Raw genomic sequence first — 18,333 nt, forward strand, 5'->3', positions numbered from 1 at the left:
AATAAAAAATACACATCTGTAACTTACTTATCTACTTGAGTACCACTGGGATTGGAAACAGCTTGGGTCCAAGTTTATTTCCTGTATCCTGTAATGTTAGCAGCTGTAGCTGTCAAGGCCAATCTGTGAAGCTACTTAAAACCTGAACTGAAAAGGCTAAATAAAGACTCTGATTTCGCAGCAGACTGCGCTCATTACATAAAACAGAATAGCCTGCAGTTAAATGTTTATATGATGATGAGTGGAGTTTTACTTCATGCACATTTTTCTTTTCCTCACTTCCTCAGACTACAGGGATGTAGATTGAGAAACAAATCTTTATTGTCTTTTGATTATACAGCTTGATTTCTGGTTTTTTAAAAAAAGGATAAGTTTCCTTTGTGGTTCATTACCTGCTGTAACAGAAGGTTAGGCTTCCTGAAAAAGATTATTGTTTGAATAATCTTATGTCAGTATAAACAACACTGTGGGCAACAATCACATGTTAATGTCTGGATAAACGGGTCGGAGAGTTTCTTGCGATGCCCAGCTGTGACACCATAGTGAGCTTACTTATTAGCCGTGTTGGCTTTAACTGTTATAGGACTGAAGTCAGCACGGCTCCAAGTAAACTCCAGGTCATGACCAGCGTAGAACGGAAGAAATTCAAATGTAAATCAGATGAGCAGCTTATTTCACTCTGTTGCTTCACATTTCATGCTCACTGCAGGAGCGTCGATGAATCATGCCACAGATATTAGTCTAATGTGCAGCAGATAATGCACCAGACTTAAAATAGCTGCTACTTGTTTGCCAAATTTATCAAGTATTGGCAAACAAAGGCCGATAGAAAGGATCTGTTCTTCTCTCAGAGGTCAATATCCTGCCCACGTCTTTGTCCCCGTTATCACACATCAGACCCCTCTGTGGGTGACGCAGACTCATTTGGCTCAGACCCATTCATTTGCGCCTTATGGGTTGCTGATGCTTGTAATTACACGCGTGCCTGATGTCAATGCAGAGTGAAATGAATTAGACTTGAGAAAAATGTGTGAGTATCATATCGGATTTAATTGAACAACCTTTTTCTTTGAATTCAAGATTACGCATGCAAACACGAGAAACAGATTCCAGAACCTGATCACAGTTTCTGGCCCATGGGTGAATCATCCTTGAGACAAAAGACCAGTTTCATCTTGCATTGTTTGCCTTTTCCTTTTGTTTAATGTTTTACATCATTCTTTCTAATTACTTCTGCTTCCGGAGTGTGTCGATGGTGTGGTTTGGACGTAGAATGAGATAATATTTAATACAAGTATAAAAGTACAGCAGATCTAGGCTCTACAGATACTGACTGCAATGACTGTTTTCACCTGAACTAAAACTGTTTCTAACCAGGTGCCAGTGCCAGAGTGTGAGTTAACTCCTCTGTGAGGTGACATTTTGTCCATTGAGCTCCTGACTGCTCCCAGGGCTCCTCCCCCACTTCTTATTTCCTCTTGCCTATTCGTGCCATCAGTTCTGCGTTGGCTGCCGCCTTGGTTCTCATGTCCTGGTTCTTGGCCAGGTCTATGAGGACACTGAGGATGCTGGTGGGAACATCAAGGGACAGGGCAAAGCGGGACCCCTGCTGGGCTCTCTTGGGCACCTGGGAGGCTGGGCGCGGTGCTCGTGCTCGCCGGAGCACAGTGTGGTGCTCGGGTCGGAGCAATAAGTTCAACACACCGCTGCGGTTTAGTATGTCAACAGCCAGCACGTCCCTCTGTGTGTCTCCATCAAGTTTGGCAAGAGCGGCATTGCTCCTCTGGCTCTGGACACACCAAGGCAGCAGCAGAGCCAGGCAGAAACACACAAGCACGCGCCTCATGGCTGGAAATCTGTCTGCAGGAGGAAAAGAAGAACTGATCAGCCAGTGGCTCAAAATTACACAACTGTGTGACACTGCAAGGAGTCTCTTGGTGATGGCAAGCGTCAGGAATTTTCTTCTTTGCAATAATAAAAAAGCATAGAAATTGTGTGATTCCAACTCAAGTCATGCAGTTGGGCAAGTGAGGTAAAACAGGAGGCTGGGCAGAGTAAGGTGCATTGCAACACTATCATCAGGGTCATTATTATGTAGTTTGTGTAATATTTATTGCCAGGAACAAGAAGAAAGAAAGAAAGATGCCAGGAGCAAGAAGGGTTTACATTTTTGTAATTCCTAAGCACAAATGGAAATATAGCTTTGACAGAAAAAGACAGAAAAGCACAGTTAAATACGTTACTAAATTAATTACTAAATTACACCAAGCTTTCTGCATTGAATTATATATTTTCCAACACTTTGTCTGCCTGTCCTGTAAATATTCCAGAATTTTCATAAATCTTTCTGATAAAATTTTTCCATACATATGTATAGATAAACCTGGGTCAGCATTATTAGGTGTCATAATACCAATCAATACTTACTTCTGTGTCACCACTGTGAAAAGTTGGTAACTTGGTGACAGAAGGCACTTCTCCTTCCTCTGGTCTGAAGCAGGGCTTTGGTGATGATCTCTTGTCCTTGAGCCTCCGATATCCTGTGATACTTTATCTTCTGTCTCCCAGCTACTTCTTCTTCTTCTTCTTCTTGAGCTACTCGAGGAGCGACCTGTGCGGCACGCAGTCGGATGCTCAACTGGACTTGTGCCTGCTCGTCCAGGACTTTGTCTTCACCCACGTCAGTCTCCGCCGTGACACTGCCCCTTTTTCCCTCATCCCTGTTTATCTTTTACATCTCTACACCCCGTCACCCTCCCCTCATTTCATCTCATTTCCTCTGCACTCATTGCTGTCTTTCTCTTTCTAAAAATAACATGATGGTAATCACAGTTTGCCTATAATGAATTGTATACTTGCCCCAGCACAACTCAAACCTGCCATCTCTGTTCAAAAAAGTACCAACATGCTGCAAAAAAACAAACAAATTTCACTTTCTTATCATGGTGTCAATCATTCATGCAAACTGGATGACCATAGATTCAACAATACAATGTGTGTGTGTGTGTGGAGGGGGGGGCATGAGATTTGTTAAAACACAGCCATTTTCACAAATATTCAGATTGTTGCCTAATCCTCATACAATTTAAACAGAATTACTGAAAGCTAATTCGACTGCATCATGACCGTGATTTGACAATCTGGCCGAGTTGTGACAGCACGATATGAATCTGATCCATGCATGACATACTTGATGACAAACAAGACATCTTCTCAAAAGCTAGTCAGACGTCAGACGTAGACAAATCTTCGTGGACCTGAAACGAACACTGTGCGTCACAAACTCCAAAAAAAAAAAAAACCCCAACAGTTCTACATGAAAGAGCAGGCCCAAATCCTTCCACATAACTGTGATAGTAATTAAGTCCTACAGGGAGCATTTAGCGTGGAGAAACCCCACTAATTGTGTTATCATTCATTAAGGTTTAGGGAAGTGAGTGTCTTTGGGGTTTTTATTTAAACAATTTCGTAATAATTGCAGTAGATTTAAAGGAACTGCTCATTTGCTCCTTGGGTTCCATTTTTGAGATCAGAGGTTTGAAGATCCAATAATCTGTATGGGCTCCTTTTAATGATGTTGTCAACCTTTCTAGTATGATTTTGCGTGGCAACAGCCATCGCAGTTGCGTACACGTGTCTCCCTGTGTGACATGACTTGAAATGTTTTCCAGGTTTGACATGATAAAATTCAGTCACAATGCTGGACGCTGTGCATTGTTGACGCTTAAGAGAACATAATGTATGAGTAAACAATGTTTCTATTTAGAGATGCCAGAGGAGGAGAGGAGGGGGAACGTCGGGAGGTTTATGGAGAAGGCTCTGAAGAACAACAAGGACGAAGAGACTGTCAGACCCAGGAGGGAAGCTGAACAAGACAAAGCCTACCTTGTTTCCTGAATCACCTCCAGCCCAGCCCATCAAGGGACTTATTCTCATCTGACTAATGATACAAATATTACAAGTACAGCCTGTTTACAATAGTTGGGCCCCCGGGGGCCCTCTGGATTACGAGCCGTCTCAGTTAACCTCGGATAAACAAACACGGGTCACACAGATGTCATCCAGTGGAAAACAGATGTCCTGGGTCGTGGACCAGTAGCATTAGTGTCACAGCATGACGCAGGACTACCCACGAGTCTAAGATGATGTCATCTCTGTGATTCGAGATGCAACACATACATCACGGCGGGTCCCGGTTTATCATTCAAGTAGCCGACTGACGTGGGCACTTGATACGATAACCTCCACCAATCAGAGAGCGTCTCATCACAATTACTTTGATCAGTGACATCAGTCTGATTGTTCCGCATGCTGCAGTTTAAATAACTACATCATAGCTGCTAGTGGTATCAAAACAGACTACAGATAGCAAACAATGAGAAGACATCACTCACAGTGACAAAACGCAAGCAGGCGAATCGCAATTTGCAAACCACAAATCACTGATTAACCTGATATATAATCAGATGGCAGAGCACAGGAAGAGTTTAACTGAAGACGTGAGCTTTTAGGAGAAACACTGCAGTGCTAATCAACATATTATCTCAAGTTATTTTCTACTAAACTAAAGACATTTAAAGTCTTAGATGCTTTCAGTCCTGGAAATTTTAAAAAGGTGAGGAGGGAAAGTGTCTTCAAAATATGTGAGTGCTGTCAACGTATCTTAATATACAACATGTACAAAATGAGGTAACTGAGAAGCAACTGAACACAAAAAAGCAAAACAAATTATGCTTATCTTCTACTTCTTCCATTTCTTTTAAATTGCTTATGTGTTGTTTGCACTTAATTTGATCATAACTCCTCCAATAGTCTGCTAAAAACCTGTGTGCTAGAGCACGTCAATGAGGCACACACTGGGAGAATCTTTTACAGCGTTTTTATTTTGTGGGAATGAGAGCTTCTGTTATGTACAATAGAGGACAGAAACAAATGTTACAGAAATTATAAATATTTTCTTGCTCCAAACTGGCTGTTTCGTGTCCAGTAGGTGATAATTTTCTATTCAAGTCTGCCCGCTTTTTCTCCTCTCTCCTCTCCAAAACTGTGCCAGATGAGGACCAGTGTTGTACAATCAAGAGGTAACAGATGTGTAATCTCAAAACTCACCCCTCATTGCTAACTAAAACTGATCATTGGGTGGGAGACGCAGAGAAGAGAGAGGCTGCCCGTGCCGTCAAGCCAATGTGTGAGCAAATCCTCGGGTGTTCGCGCTCGCGGTGATGGCGGGACAGAGGCGGGGGGTGTTGAGGATGAAGATGAGGAGCAAACATAGGACACTCGGAGCGACACAACAACTGATCTTAAAACCTCAGCCAGTACATGGCACTGCGCAGTCTGTTGTAGTCGGGCAGCTGCTCGACGGGGCCTGGTGGAGACGAGCAGGAGCAACAGATGAGAGAAAATTACATTACATATAATATATAATATTGCTGCAAAAGGACAAAAACCACAAACAACTCACCAACAGCTGCTACAGCAGGACACTTATCGTAGATATATTTGGAGCAGATGTCACGAACAACCTTGGGAGTTACGGCCTGAAAGGACAGACGCAGCAGTCAGGGAAGTCAGAATTATTATCATTAGCATCACCATTATTATTATTATTATTATTATTATTGTACAAGCAGTCCCGGGAGGAACTCTAGTTCAGTGTCGACTCACGTCGATCCGAGCGTCCCACTCTGCCAGAGGAATACGGCGCCCGTAGCTCAGGATGTGTCTGCCAATGTCGTCACAAACTGGTGTTGTTCCTGAAACACAAACGAGTGTGTTGATTTGTGCTTCACAGGAGTATGTGTGTGTGCTTGTCTAAATGCATGACAAACAGGTTAATCACCATTGAGCTGTGCAATCAGACTGGCCTTCAGGGCGTTCTTGCCTCTGGCTACATCACTCTCCGTCACTGTGGTACACAGGTTCATCCTGCACGCAGCGAAAAGCAGAGACAATACGATGAAATATGTACGTTATGCTTTAATTAAAAATCGCATCGTACAGTTTTGGTGTGCGTGTCTGTCCTGGAGTCATTACTGACCAGGCATTCTGGGACCAGTGCATCATGTCTTCGATGTAGTTCTTATCAGCCACAAAGTGAATGCCCAGCAGGCCGGTGTCGGTGTAGGAGGAGTGGAAGGCCTGGAAGCTGTGGCACAGGTTTGCCTCCACTGCCAGGCGAGCCAGACGGCTGCTCAGATGCTGAAGGTGAGAGGAGGGAAGAAACGCTGATGTTTTACAGATCATAAAAAGAGATAATAATGTAAACACCTGCACCAGGTTGAAATATCTGTGTTAGCTTGGCCTGCTCTCTGTATGTGATAGCAGTACGGCAACAATAACAACAGCTGTTAAAAAATATTTACAGTTCTGTGTGATTCACCGTAATTCCAACACATGAAAGGGACACAGGAATGTGTTTCAAAAAACAAATACATTTTAGCATTTCTAAAATATTTCTGATTGCTAATCTATACACGGTTGACTCCACGACGAAAACTTGTTTTCGGTTTTTGTAGCTGCTAAGTATTTGCGGTCTTGTTCCTCCTGACAGGTTCAGAGGCGGGGGTGAGAACCCTGACTCAGGTTTTCAGGGAGGATAATAATCTACCCCTCTATAATGGCCACTCAAGACATGAACAACCTCAAGTGGGCAAAGCTTAAAAGGGGACAAGGCAGAACCAGGAGGATAAATTCACTTCAGGAGGTATTAGTTACAGTTTCCAGCTTCTTTAGGGGTGCTCCAATTGATCGGCTGATAATCGTTATAGGTAGATTTTTGTTCTAAGCGGTTTGATTGGTAGAAGCCTACAAAGGACAATCAATTAGATAAATGAATGGCGTGCCATTTTCCTTGATAGATTCCTTAGCCAACCAGACTACAGAAAAAGTGTTCGGGATGAAAAATGGCGGACTTCTCAGCACGAGGCCTACAAAAAATATGAAGATTCTGAGATAGATAGATGGATAGATAGATGTGAGCTGTGTCACAGCATTATACCGACCTTTCCGCCACCATAAGTGAGGTCAAAGCTACCGATGATGGAGTTGGCCACCATGAGGGGCACGATGTCTGGGCTGTCGGCACTGGCCCCCTCCACAGCAATGGCAACATGCGCCAGAGGCAAATCATCATCACGCATACGGATCTGAGGAGAGGCAGGAAAGGAACAGATCAACAAAACAATCTGCCATGACAGTGAAAGTAACAGCTAAGCTCCATCACAGGCCAGAACCACAACTAATGTATCAAATGCCTTAATCTCAAATAGAAGTTTATCAACTTGAAATGAGTCTGTAACTGCTGCATTACTCAGCTGGATATGCACGATCAAATTCAGTGAATTTCTCCAACTTGTGTTAATAATGGATTTGAGAAAGCAAAACTAATGATTATGTAGTGAAATACGAGACATGTATTAAAGCCTGGAAAACAAAGACACTTTCGGCTCATCTCACCTCACTGCCTGTAAATCTGCAGGGTGACAACACAGGGATGGCATCTCCCTCATACTCAAAAGACACTCCGCTGAAGTGAGATTTAGCCAAACCGACCAGCTCCTCATGGTTCACACCTGGAGAGGAAACACATCAGATGAACACAGGGTTGTTCAAGGAAAAGCACAAATTCACAGACTACCAATGTGCCACTTCAGACTGAGTGCTAGGAGGAACAGGACCTACCTCCAGCAGCAGCCAGCACCATGCGAGGGGCTTTGTAGTGGCTGTTGACGTATTCCACTAGGTCCTGACGGGTCAGAGTCCTGAGAGAATTAAATACAACATTGATGGTAACTCACAGAATACATCCGATATAATGTGGAGAAGACGTAACGAAAGGAATGGCACAACAATAAGTTACAAGATGACAGCATTGTGATTGGTGTGGAGCTACATCTGAAGCCATAATTAATAACCGTGCACTGTTCTGACAGCAGTGAGACTTTAATGAAAGCAATTCTGAGGCTGTAATTAATATTTAAAAGGATGTGTGTGAGCATGCGGCTCCTCCTGCCTGGCATTGCTGGAGGGTCCCAGCACACTGTGTCCCAGAGGCGTGCCCTGGAAGGCTGTGGCGTGCAGCAGGTCCAGGCAAACATCCTGGAGGTTACCCTCAACTTCTTCCAGCTCACGCAGTACCACACTCCTCTGCTGCTCAATCTCCGCCTCACTCAGCGAGCAGCTCTGCACCACCTCAGACAGCAGCTCCACCGCTGGGAAAACAGAGGAAAAATGATTGTTCCCAACCAAAATGGGGATATGCTCATACTTCGTGCGGGCAAAGAGAGAACATTTTAGTTGCAGCCTCATTCAGCAGAAGACCAAATACTGGGGATTCTTCATTGGGCATGTAAAAATGTTAGTCAGTTTTGTTTTGTTTTTTACATAGCAATGTCTCTGAAACGGGACAAGACTCTTAAAACTATGGCATAATCTGTTTATTTCACCGATTATAAACAGGTCATCTTACCTTTGGGCAGATCTTTGGCCAGGGTCTTCATGTAGTATGCAGTGTGCTCCCTGGAGGTGTAGGCGTTCAAGTGAGCACCCATAGACTCCACCTGTTGCTCCAGGGCTGTCTGAGGAAGCTTCTTGGTTCCCTGTGGGGCGAAAAGAAACATGAATGAAAGGAACTGTGTAGCGGCATTGTTTGCCCAACAGGTACACATAAAAGATCCACAGGAGACTCACAAGTTCCCTGTGGAGCTGTTTTGTTTATCTCTAGTAGCACTGTGGAGCAGTGGCTCCTGGTTTTAAAGCCTGCTAGCTAGCAAACATGAATATCAATAATGCTCATTTAAAATCAATATGCACAATGAGAAAGGAAATGCGTTCAAAATGTATTTTAGAGCTTAAGGACAAGAACAATGAGTTATGGAGGGTAAAACAGAATCTTAACTGTGATTTGTTTTATAGGAAAAGAAGTCCACTAATGTCTACCTTGAAAGCCATGTGCTCCAGGAAGAAGCCTGCTCCATTGTTCTTTTCACTCTCGTAGCGACTGCCCGCACTGATCCACAGTCCAACCTATGACATGAAAGAGACACATGAAGAAGAGGAGAAATGTTAAACTAGAACTCTCATTTATCACATACCATCCGATCACAGCGAAACCGCCTACATGGTTGTAAATAGACCTTGTATTACTGTGTCCTTACAGTGCACGTGGCATGTCCAGTCTCCTCAGATGCAACCCTCAAACCATTGTCCAGGGCAGTGAGGCGAGTCTCCGGGGCTCCCGCCAGGGCCTGAGCATAGCTGACTGAAGCCTGTCCACGCCTCAGAGACAGCAGGATGGGCTAAACGGACAGAGAAACCATTTTTAAAAAAAATCTGTCAGACTAACAGGAATTTCTCTTCACACTGGCTACATTAGGGAAAAAAAACCCAAACATGTTTATACATTTCCATAATCTATAAACATTAAAACTTAAATGCACAGTATGTAATTACTGCCTCTACAGGTTTCTTAATTAAAACAACAAGAGAGACTGATGATGACGATCATGAGAGTCATCGTCTTCATTATTAATCTGAACACAAGAAATACAAGTAACAGCAAAAAAAAAGATCAAGGGGATGCAGCCACAGTCTGTACGAACAGAAGCTTTTGACAAGGAACCAAATGAAATGCACCTTCACGGTGAATAGAGATTTTTCTGGAAAATAAAGCCAACTACATAGTTTCCATTTAAGAGATGTCACTGAGACATGTGTTTGCACATTACTACTTACCTCCTTTGTTCACATTTGAAAATATTCTAACATTAGCTGTAGCTTGCTGAATAGTTTATCTGCTTGGCCTTATGGTGTCCTTTGAAAGGAGGTTATGTCCTATTTGTTTATCCATCCATTAGCAGTTACTGTGATATAGTCTTGTTATTTGGTCCTGCACACATTCAGCCACACATAACCTGGCACATGTCTTCATTGCCTAGAACTATGTAATACAAAACCATTTTTTTAAAAACTGAGACAAGGTGTAGAGGCACGCTAAAGCCAGTGGTCAGGTACAGGGAGCCTTAGGGTGCCCACTGTCTGTATATCTAAATAAGATTGTTCTGAAAACTTGAAAACAACTCTTGCTGATCCATTTGCATGCAAAGCAAGAGGTGAAAAGTTTGACAGCAGACATTGACACCACTGCCACCTTCTGCTAACCTCCAAAAGAACGATAAATATAGACACAATAACAAGTCAACGTATGAATATATATATATATGTATATTTATATATCTATAGGAGCTTCAGTCAGACGAGAACATGTAAAATTGTCTAGTATGACACATGGGCATTACACTGTAAGGACGTTATTCTGGAAAAAAATTGAATTTTCAGATGGTATTTTTAATATTTTGAATTATAACTATTTCTCAGGTCAACAATTTAGGATGCAAAATGACTGTTTGTTACAAACGTAAGAAAGAACACCATGTCCAAACATTAGGGATTTACTGAACAAAGCTGGTTGCTAAAAGTTAACGTAAAATTAGTCTTGTCTCATCAATAAGCTCTAATGACACTATGCAATATTCTACATTGATATGCAAAACACTGTAGAACACTGGTATTGTTCTATATAGTATAAAAGTAATTATTCAATCAAACATTTTAAATAAGGTAAGAACATAAAGTGCAGGATTTTCAGCCTGTGTCTTTCCGGAGTCCAAGTGCTACCGCAGCTAGCATAAAAGCGTAGCCGCAGGATGAGGGCAAGTGAGGACGAGTGACAAACGTTAGAGTTGTTGACCTTGTGAATGACCAAAGACGACTGAAAGGATGGCTAACCGATGTGAACAACGCGTATATAAAGTGGACGTTACAAATCAAGTGGTGCATTAGGACATACTTCCTCAACTGTCAATTGACCTTGCATTCACTATTAGCTAACCAGTGCTAACCGGTGAGCTAAAGCCTTAGCGTTTCAGTCCTGCGGACAAACTGTTTACCTTGATAACATGTTAGCGTGAACGGTGCCAGTGATCCCACTCAGATACTTCATTTTATAAAAACAATTTCTGCTTAGGCTTTAAATCAGTACTTACACTGCGGTTTCTGGCAAGGGCTCGACCCACGGTGCTCCCGACTCGGCACACGGACGCCGCCATTTCTAAGTTAGGTTACCACAGGGCGGAGTCTCGGGTGTTCTCGTGCAGCTCTTCTTCTTCTTCGTCATGTGAACATGTTCAACTGGGTATTATCGCCACCCACTGTTCACTTTGTGTTATTGAGGCTGAAGTCTGTGCGTCTGTATGTCTGATCTGTTCTAGTTTTTGTTGAAGCAAAACAATTCAATTTCTGTCTAGTTAGTCTCTTAAGTTATGGGATAATTAATTTGTATTGTTGTATTTAAATTAAATTAAATCTTGAGTGTATCATGGGTGCCTAAAGCAGTTTACTGTAACAAAGGGTCCACCCAATTACAACAAAACATGCTGTCTCACTGCTTACTGTATTCAACCATTCGGTGTGCTTTGTTTCTATTTGCCATTTTTGACTCACACACAGTACAATGGACGTGAATAAAGTTCTGTTACTGATGCTCACAGCAACAATAACCTGTTCTGTCAAATATCCAAAATAAGAAGGGCACTGTGGTGTTCAATCAAAACATTCGGTCTAAAAAATATATAAAGGAAGTGGTGTGAAACAAGACATGGCAATCTATCTGATTCTGACTTTATTATGTCATCAAAAAACCCTGCAAAAAGTCCAAACAGAAGAAGTGTGTGAATGTCAACAGACCTTCTTATGAAAGTTTTTTTTTAGGCAGTGCTGGTGGCTGCTGGCCTGGACTGTTTTGGAACAGTAACCTCCAGAGGCAAAGACAGGCCTTGGTGCTTCTGTATGGTAGGGAGTTGGTCTTCCTCTGAGCAGACTTTTGATACCTCTGGCCTACTCTTCCACAAAAACTCAGGGTGAGACTGTGCACCAGAGGGCACGTGGATGGACTTCATGGTAAGTGGTAGGCGAGGTGTGAAGTTTTCAGCAGGTTTAAGCACGTGTGGCTCAGGAGGACGGAGGCGAGGCGGTGGATCCCCGCTGCCGGTGTTCTGGAGCTGCGTCTCTGCACACTTCAACAACATCTCAGGCAGAGGCGTTATTTTGTTGTCAGCAGTTTTCTTCTCCTTGAGGGGGGCCCTGCGTTTTGATACCGAACGTCTGGAGGACCTCAGCGGAGGAAAATGGCGGGGCCATTTGATCTTGAAGCCCTCAACAAGCAGTTGGATTCCAACATATTGTGGCACTTCCACTGCTGCCTGCAGACCAAAAGTAACATGCAAAGAATTTTATATAACCTTCACAATTTGGGTGACTTAAATGTAGCACTACAACCCAAAAAGGAGGGGGATCTCTTGCTTACCTGCCTATAAATTAGCTGAAAGTCTCCAGTGTTTGCAGTGCGGTCTGCTCTACGGTCCAGCACAACTCGTAATGTGTCTTCCTGCACAGCAGCGCAGAGGCGGGCTGTCAGGGGGGTGGAGGGAGCCATAGTGGGGCTGGCATTGATTTCTATCAGCCATGGACGCAGGTCACGACCTGAGAAACATAAAACAACTTATCTAAGTGGTGAAGAACTTCCTTTTGTTTTCATAGTAAAGGTAGATGAAAATGTTCAAATGAAACAAATAAATAAAAAAAACAATAAAAAAGTTTTGATTTTACCTAACATGAAATCAGCACCGTAGAGCTCAAATGAGTTTTTGCGTGACTCCATCAAATCCTGAGTTGTCTGTAATGCATGGATGACGGCCCTCTTCATCCCGGGGACTGCCACAGTCTGCCACTGAGCCTCCTGGCCCTGGCTGGACAGAAAGGCCTTGAACTGGTCATTGGACCACATGTTGTCTGTTGGGATACCTCGATGGCGTTGGTGCGAAGGCCTCAGGTGCTTCTGGATGGAGTTATTGCACAGGTGGACAGAGCTGAAAAGTGAAAGGATGAAGACCGGCCAAGATTGGAATGACAAATGGGAGCAAACGGGAGAGAGAAAATGGACATAAGAATCACGAGACACAATAAGACAAAAGACACAAAGCAGTCCTAAACAGTCCTCTCTTTGGTTGTGATAATATTTACCATGTGGTCAGAACGAGGCACATTTATTAACAGGTACAAAAATCAGATTATGATTTTCATATTTAAAATGCGAGTAATCAGGCGTCCATTATTTCTATATTTACACCAAATGAGAAAAGAAATAAACCGTAATCAAGTAGCGAGTGGGAAAACATTAAAAGTTATTTTTACAGTTTTTATGTGGCATATTTCTTATTTGTTGCTTATAATTTGTGTAATTTTGGTGAAGGAAGCACTATTGTCTGTACTGCATGTGTTTCAGCACTTTCTTAAACATTAAAATCAAGAACTTTTCAATGACTTTCCAGGCCAAATCTCTCAAATTCACAGACCCAACACATCACAGTTTGAGACATGGATTGAGGTTAATTACTGTTTGAATGCAAAGATTTTTTAGGGTTTCAATGTCCCGTGTGAATCATGTTTAAAATTTGTTTGCAATTTTGATTTATTTTGGTTTATTTGAATGTTGTTCCTCTAAGGACAGCAAATGCACAGAGATTTGAATGCACCCTGATCACAACAGCTATTTTCATGGCAAGTGTCAAGCACAACCATTCTCACTATGAATCTTTGTCTCACTTCCCCTTTTTGATATTTAACGTTCATCTGGTTTCACATCTGCTTCTGTTTTTTTTCTCCCATCCTTTTATCAGCATCAGTCTTACTTGTCCAGTGTATGTAGTGAGTAAGGCTGCGTAGAAAAGCGCAAGTAGCACTTCTTGTAGAACCACACAGTCAGAGGGTTCCAGTCGGTGACCAGGAACCACTGCCGCACGTCAAACTTGGTGTTGTGGACCAGCAAAGGCCGCTCAATGTATTTCTGCACCACCCACTTGCTTTCCCTGATAAGGGTTGGATCACCATCCACCAGCCTGAGGATCTGATCCAGGCGCTTGGCGCATTTGATACCTATAAGACGCGTGTAGCAGGTCAGCCAGGACAGATATTATGTGAACCGTCCGACAGTGTCTGACCTCTCACCTCTGCCTCTAGACTGAGCTCCAGGTTTGATGATCCAGATGTTGTGCACGCCGTCTATGTCCAGCTGTGGACTGACCTCCAGCAGCCTCTGTAGCATGGCTTTGCAGCAGGTCACAAAGCGATCACTGTTCTCAATCTCTGCTCCATCCCTGTGTGAGGAAACCGAGGGACTGCAGTGAGATGCTGAGGATCCCTTTGGTTTGCCAGTTTTCCTTAACCACTCACATGCACACACTGTACTCACTGAACAACACGGTAGTAACCGTCAATGAACTCTATCCACTCGTCCGCTGTTAGTGTTTGTGGTGTATCTAAACTTGTGTCTATGTCACGATGCTCCAGACTCTCCAGGAACTCCTGGCATACTTTGAGTGCGCTGTCAATCATTTTGGAGAGGACCACTGGTCTTACTGGTCGCTGTTTGCGTTTTTTCCTCTGACCTGACGGTGAAGCAAGAAAGTGATGTTTCACCTTATTTAGCCACGAGTAAGAACACAGTAATGCTAAAGATGCTCATACCCTGAATGCTGTGGCTCGTCCTCATGCCCTGAACACCCTGCTCCCTCTCCACAATGTACTTCAAAAGACTGGTGCAGGCAGTCCTCCTGTAGTCCTCTACACAAAGGACAGAGACAGAAAGTATTCCAAGCTTCCTCTTGGAGTCAAAGTAGAAAGATGCTGGAAATACATTTAGTAAGGGTAAGTGTAATTTAGTATGAGGGGCTTTAAAGTCAGATCTGACCAATGAAAGCATGCTTCTCATCCTGTGCTCCTGGTCTGTAACAGCGGGGAAAGAAGGTGTCCAGGTCAGCTGAATCAAACCAGTGCAGGTTCCTCAGATTCACACACAACCCCACCTGATCAACATAACACAAACGTTGGTGGTGAGCGTGACAGGAGACCACTGTTACTGTAACACATGATAATGTCACATATAAAAGCACCTTGGTGGTGAAGCTGCCTGCTTTTGCAAAATGATTGGTAATCTGATCTTTTTGCAAACTGCTGGTGTTGATAGCATCTCTACGGTTTGTCCAGTAGAAATAAACCATTTCATTCCTCACAAGGCGAGACTGTATGAGGGGAAGAAGGATAAGAACTGAATCTGGGAGCCTGCTGTACAAACTTAAGACTTCCAGCTCAGTTATCAAGGTAAGCATCCTTTCATCTTAGCCTCATGTTGGCCCATAACCTGGAATGTCATTTTTTTTACCATGAGGTCATAAAGTCCATCTGGGTCCTGCTCTTTTTCAACATCATCTGAGTTGTCTGAGAAGAAAGACGAATGCTAGTAAAGGATGAGATACAGGCGACAATAAGAGCAATATGACTTTTGATACAGTCAAATTGTCATCTAGCTCACCATCATCATCCTCATCGCTGTCACCAGCATCATTGAAGCTGGCTCTGCCCTCCTCACTGTGACACCGGTGAGCATGGTGGTTTGGCCGGGTCAAACGCTGCTCAACCCAGCCTCTGGCCCTCAATGCTGCCCTGATGACAGGGTAAGGGCCCTGGACAGAGAATACCTTATGCATCTGGGCGGACACAGGAGACACAGAAATGATGGACAGTTTGTTGGGACAACTAGAAAAGAGCATTAAGCTGCTGTGAAGACATTCACTCACCTTGACAGCTTTGTCCACAAACGTTTTGGCTGTCCTCAGTCTCTCTGGGTTAAGAACAGGCAGACTGACAAACCTGCAGCGAACTTTGTCCTCAAGAGGGGTAGCTAACACACACACACAGACACACACACTTACAAACTGCAGTTAATGTTGCAAGAATACTACTGACATGTGGACTTGCAGGGTATACCTACTTGTTTGTGTGTTTTTGCCTTCATCTTGGTTGGGCTGCTGGACAACACGTGTGACCTTGTGACCCTTAGATTGGTCTTCTGCTTTTCCTATTGTAACAGTAACATGAAGAGTATGATGTCATGCCCTCGATATAGTCCAACATCATACATCAAAAAAGTTGCTAACCTATCAAAAGCATGTTTATACCCGATAGGAGAAAGAATATGTCCACTATGTCCCTACTCGTCCAGGGGGACGCCAGGGCATTCCCAGGGTAACCCCCCCTGAATGATCTGGTGCATTTGAAACTGTACTTTATCTTAAAGAATTTTTCTTAAAAATGTAATCAAATTGTCTGAATAAAATATTGTTGAATATGATATGCACCTAATGCCACAAAACATGCAATGTAATAGGTACACCATGGCAAAGCCAAAGATAATGTAACTAAAGCTTAAGGCTTGACATCTTCAGCTTGGAGACAAAAAGAGCAAAGCCATGAAACTTTAATACATGGCCTCTAAGTTCAAACATTTGGCCACCTGTCCTGCATGTGACCTCATGATTAATTCAGCTTTTGTGATCTATAAGCCGACTCTATGAATGGAAAGGCCATGTCCTCTGGAGGTGTGAAGTGACAGTAGATATCGTTCATGTTTCAGTGTAGACATGAGTTCCAGCAAGGTCCATCCTATTAAAGGTTGACACAATTCTGAGATGATTTATTTTTACAATATTAAGTGGCAAAATAACAGTGTGTTTCTCATCTGGACACAAATGAAACTAGAACAGCACACAGAGAGGGCATACCTCCACCAAGGCCAATACTAAACTCTTCTATAACATCAAATCTCCAAATCTGCAGTGCAACAACAGCATTTCTGCACTGGTGTTGATAGTTCATCCAAATGTGCATGGAAACATAATTATCCAACCGCCACTCACACAAACAGGAAAATATTCTCTGATTTAGAGACCCACACTCGCATGGACATTTTACTGCACCTCTACTGGTCTCTCTATAATCAGAAAATAACTTCTTATTGATCTGATTCACTGCTTTGTTGTTGTTTATGCCATTTACTCTCTTCATTCATTTTCTATCTTGCTCAGCCACTGCTGCTCTCTCGGGATGGGATGAAGGGACCAACTTGCAACTCGATCAAATCTATAAAGTGAAAAATAATTGTGACTGGAGGGTCATCAGTTTGATTCCCTGGACCAGGAGGATAAATCTGGGTGGCAAAAACAACCACTAAGGTGTCCTTGAGGAAAGGCCCTTAACCCCTACCAGTGGAGCTGCTCAGTGACAATGTAATAAGTATACACAGTAAGTATACCATGACAAAGCCAAAGATAATGTAACTAAAGGTAAAAACGGCGGCCCATTTTTATTCTTTATTTATTTAGGGAAGTTCATGCTCTACTCTTCCACCAAGTGAAATGAAAAGCAGGCCAGTAATTTTTTTGCAAACCTGCTGATAAACAAACTTGAAGAAACTAAACCTTCTATTCTATTATTATTTGGTTCGTGGTTGGTTTGGACAGGGACAGCGTTTTCCGTGTTGTTTTCTGTCTCTCACCACTGACTGGGCATGGTGTGCAGAATCGTTCAGTAGCCTGGTATCCCAGCTGGAGAGATTGTCTGGACCTGATGGCTTCCATATTAACATCAGCTCTCATTATTCAGAGGAACCTTTTCTCTTGCTCTGCCTCAGGGTTTGACCAGACACAAACTGCTGTAGCGGACACAGTATAGCATTCACAAAGTGTACAATGAACAAATGTGCACAAATGTTAGAAAATAATGTGTACATATTCAATGATTACAACTTTGTAAACAACTTCAGGTGTCACACATCTCTGGCTACTTGTAGATCAGTTTCTCTTCAAGTTCAGTGGACTATAAAGTGGCTCAAATTGCTGTGTGCAGGAACCTGCTTGGCTACACCTGTCAGGTTTGTACCTTACACCTCAGGCAGGGTGGGATACTTTGATTTCCTTCAGTTACCTGTTGAACAGATTCCCAAAACCTGACACATAACCCAACAACAGACAAGTTCTTTCAGATCCTACAATGTTCCAATGTTGTGTGTGTGTTGTGTTCACAGCACACAAAATATTTATAACATTTTTAGTATAAATCTATCAGAAGTAACTTTCCCCCCAGTAAAACTAGCATCATACACTCCCTAAAACAAACTACAGCCTTCTGATGGCTTTTATTTCTTCTTCTTCTTTTTTCTGCCCTATTTCAAGCCAAGATTTCACTCCACGATTAAGTGCTTGTTTCTCTTACCTGTTCAGGTGAGGTCTCCAGGTGTATTAACTCCGGTGCCGGTTTAGTTTCACCGGAGAAACGCACGGTGTCTCCGAGTTGCTTATTGTTACCATGGCAACATCTAGATAGCTTCTGAAGCTAATAACAACCTGAAACGGAGTGCAATCGACGTACAAAACTTCAAAT

General features: G+C 42.9%; 2 protein-coding genes and 1 non-coding gene across 6 annotated transcripts; all 3 read right to left on the bottom strand.

The window, feature by feature from the left end:
• Nucleotides 1-4,863: 4,863 nt before the first annotated feature.
• Nucleotides 4,864-11,201, bottom strand: LOC124056746 (cytochrome b-c1 complex subunit 1, mitochondrial). Its single transcript, XM_046384510.1, has 13 exons — nucleotides 11,046-11,201; nucleotides 9,159-9,299; nucleotides 8,941-9,027; nucleotides 8,471-8,600; nucleotides 8,015-8,213; nucleotides 7,684-7,763; nucleotides 7,459-7,574; nucleotides 7,005-7,148; nucleotides 6,041-6,201; nucleotides 5,843-5,928; nucleotides 5,668-5,756; nucleotides 5,465-5,540; nucleotides 4,864-5,368 (listed from the first exon to the last, which is right to left on the bottom strand). Exons 1-13 carry the CDS (start codon nucleotides 11,106-11,108, stop codon nucleotides 5,304-5,306), a joined length of 1,437 nt encoding a protein of 478 aa, XP_046240466.1. The 5' UTR covers nucleotides 11,109-11,201; the 3' UTR covers nucleotides 4,864-5,303.
• Nucleotides 6,536-6,656, bottom strand: LOC124057207. Its single transcript, XR_006843082.1, has one exon. It is a non-coding gene; the product is annotated as a small nucleolar RNA SNORA26 (small nucleolar RNA).
• Nucleotides 11,202-11,636: 435 nt separating the features above from the next.
• On the bottom strand, nucleotides 11,637-18,303 carry LOC124056742 (tubulin monoglycylase TTLL3-like). 4 transcript variants are annotated; one of them, XM_046384504.1, is made up of 15 exons: nucleotides 18,166-18,303; nucleotides 17,450-17,602; nucleotides 15,887-15,973; nucleotides 15,693-15,796; nucleotides 15,428-15,602; nucleotides 15,278-15,333; nucleotides 15,009-15,137; nucleotides 14,807-14,921; nucleotides 14,584-14,679; nucleotides 14,309-14,504; nucleotides 14,065-14,213; nucleotides 13,749-13,992; nucleotides 12,667-12,926; nucleotides 12,365-12,540; nucleotides 11,637-12,260 (listed from the first exon to the last, which is right to left on the bottom strand). In XM_046384504.1, exons 2-15 carry the CDS (start codon nucleotides 17,547-17,549, stop codon nucleotides 11,766-11,768), a joined length of 2,382 nt encoding a protein of 793 aa, XP_046240460.1. In that variant the 5' UTR covers nucleotides 17,550-17,602; nucleotides 18,166-18,303; the 3' UTR covers nucleotides 11,637-11,765. The 4 variants fall into 4 exon arrangements, with proteins under 4 accessions (XP_046240460.1, XP_046240459.1, XP_046240461.1 ...); XM_046384503.1 differs by having other exon boundaries at nucleotides 17,450-17,605; nucleotides 18,166-18,301; XM_046384506.1 differs by having other exon boundaries at nucleotides 12,032-12,256; nucleotides 17,450-17,605; nucleotides 18,166-18,301.
• Nucleotides 18,304-18,333: the final 30 nt, after the last annotated feature.

Source organism: Scatophagus argus, chromosome 3 (assembly GCF_020382885.2).
Source record: "Scatophagus argus isolate fScaArg1 chromosome 3, fScaArg1.pri, whole genome shotgun sequence".
Taxonomy (NCBI): domain Eukaryota; kingdom Metazoa; phylum Chordata; class Actinopteri; family Scatophagidae; genus Scatophagus; species Scatophagus argus.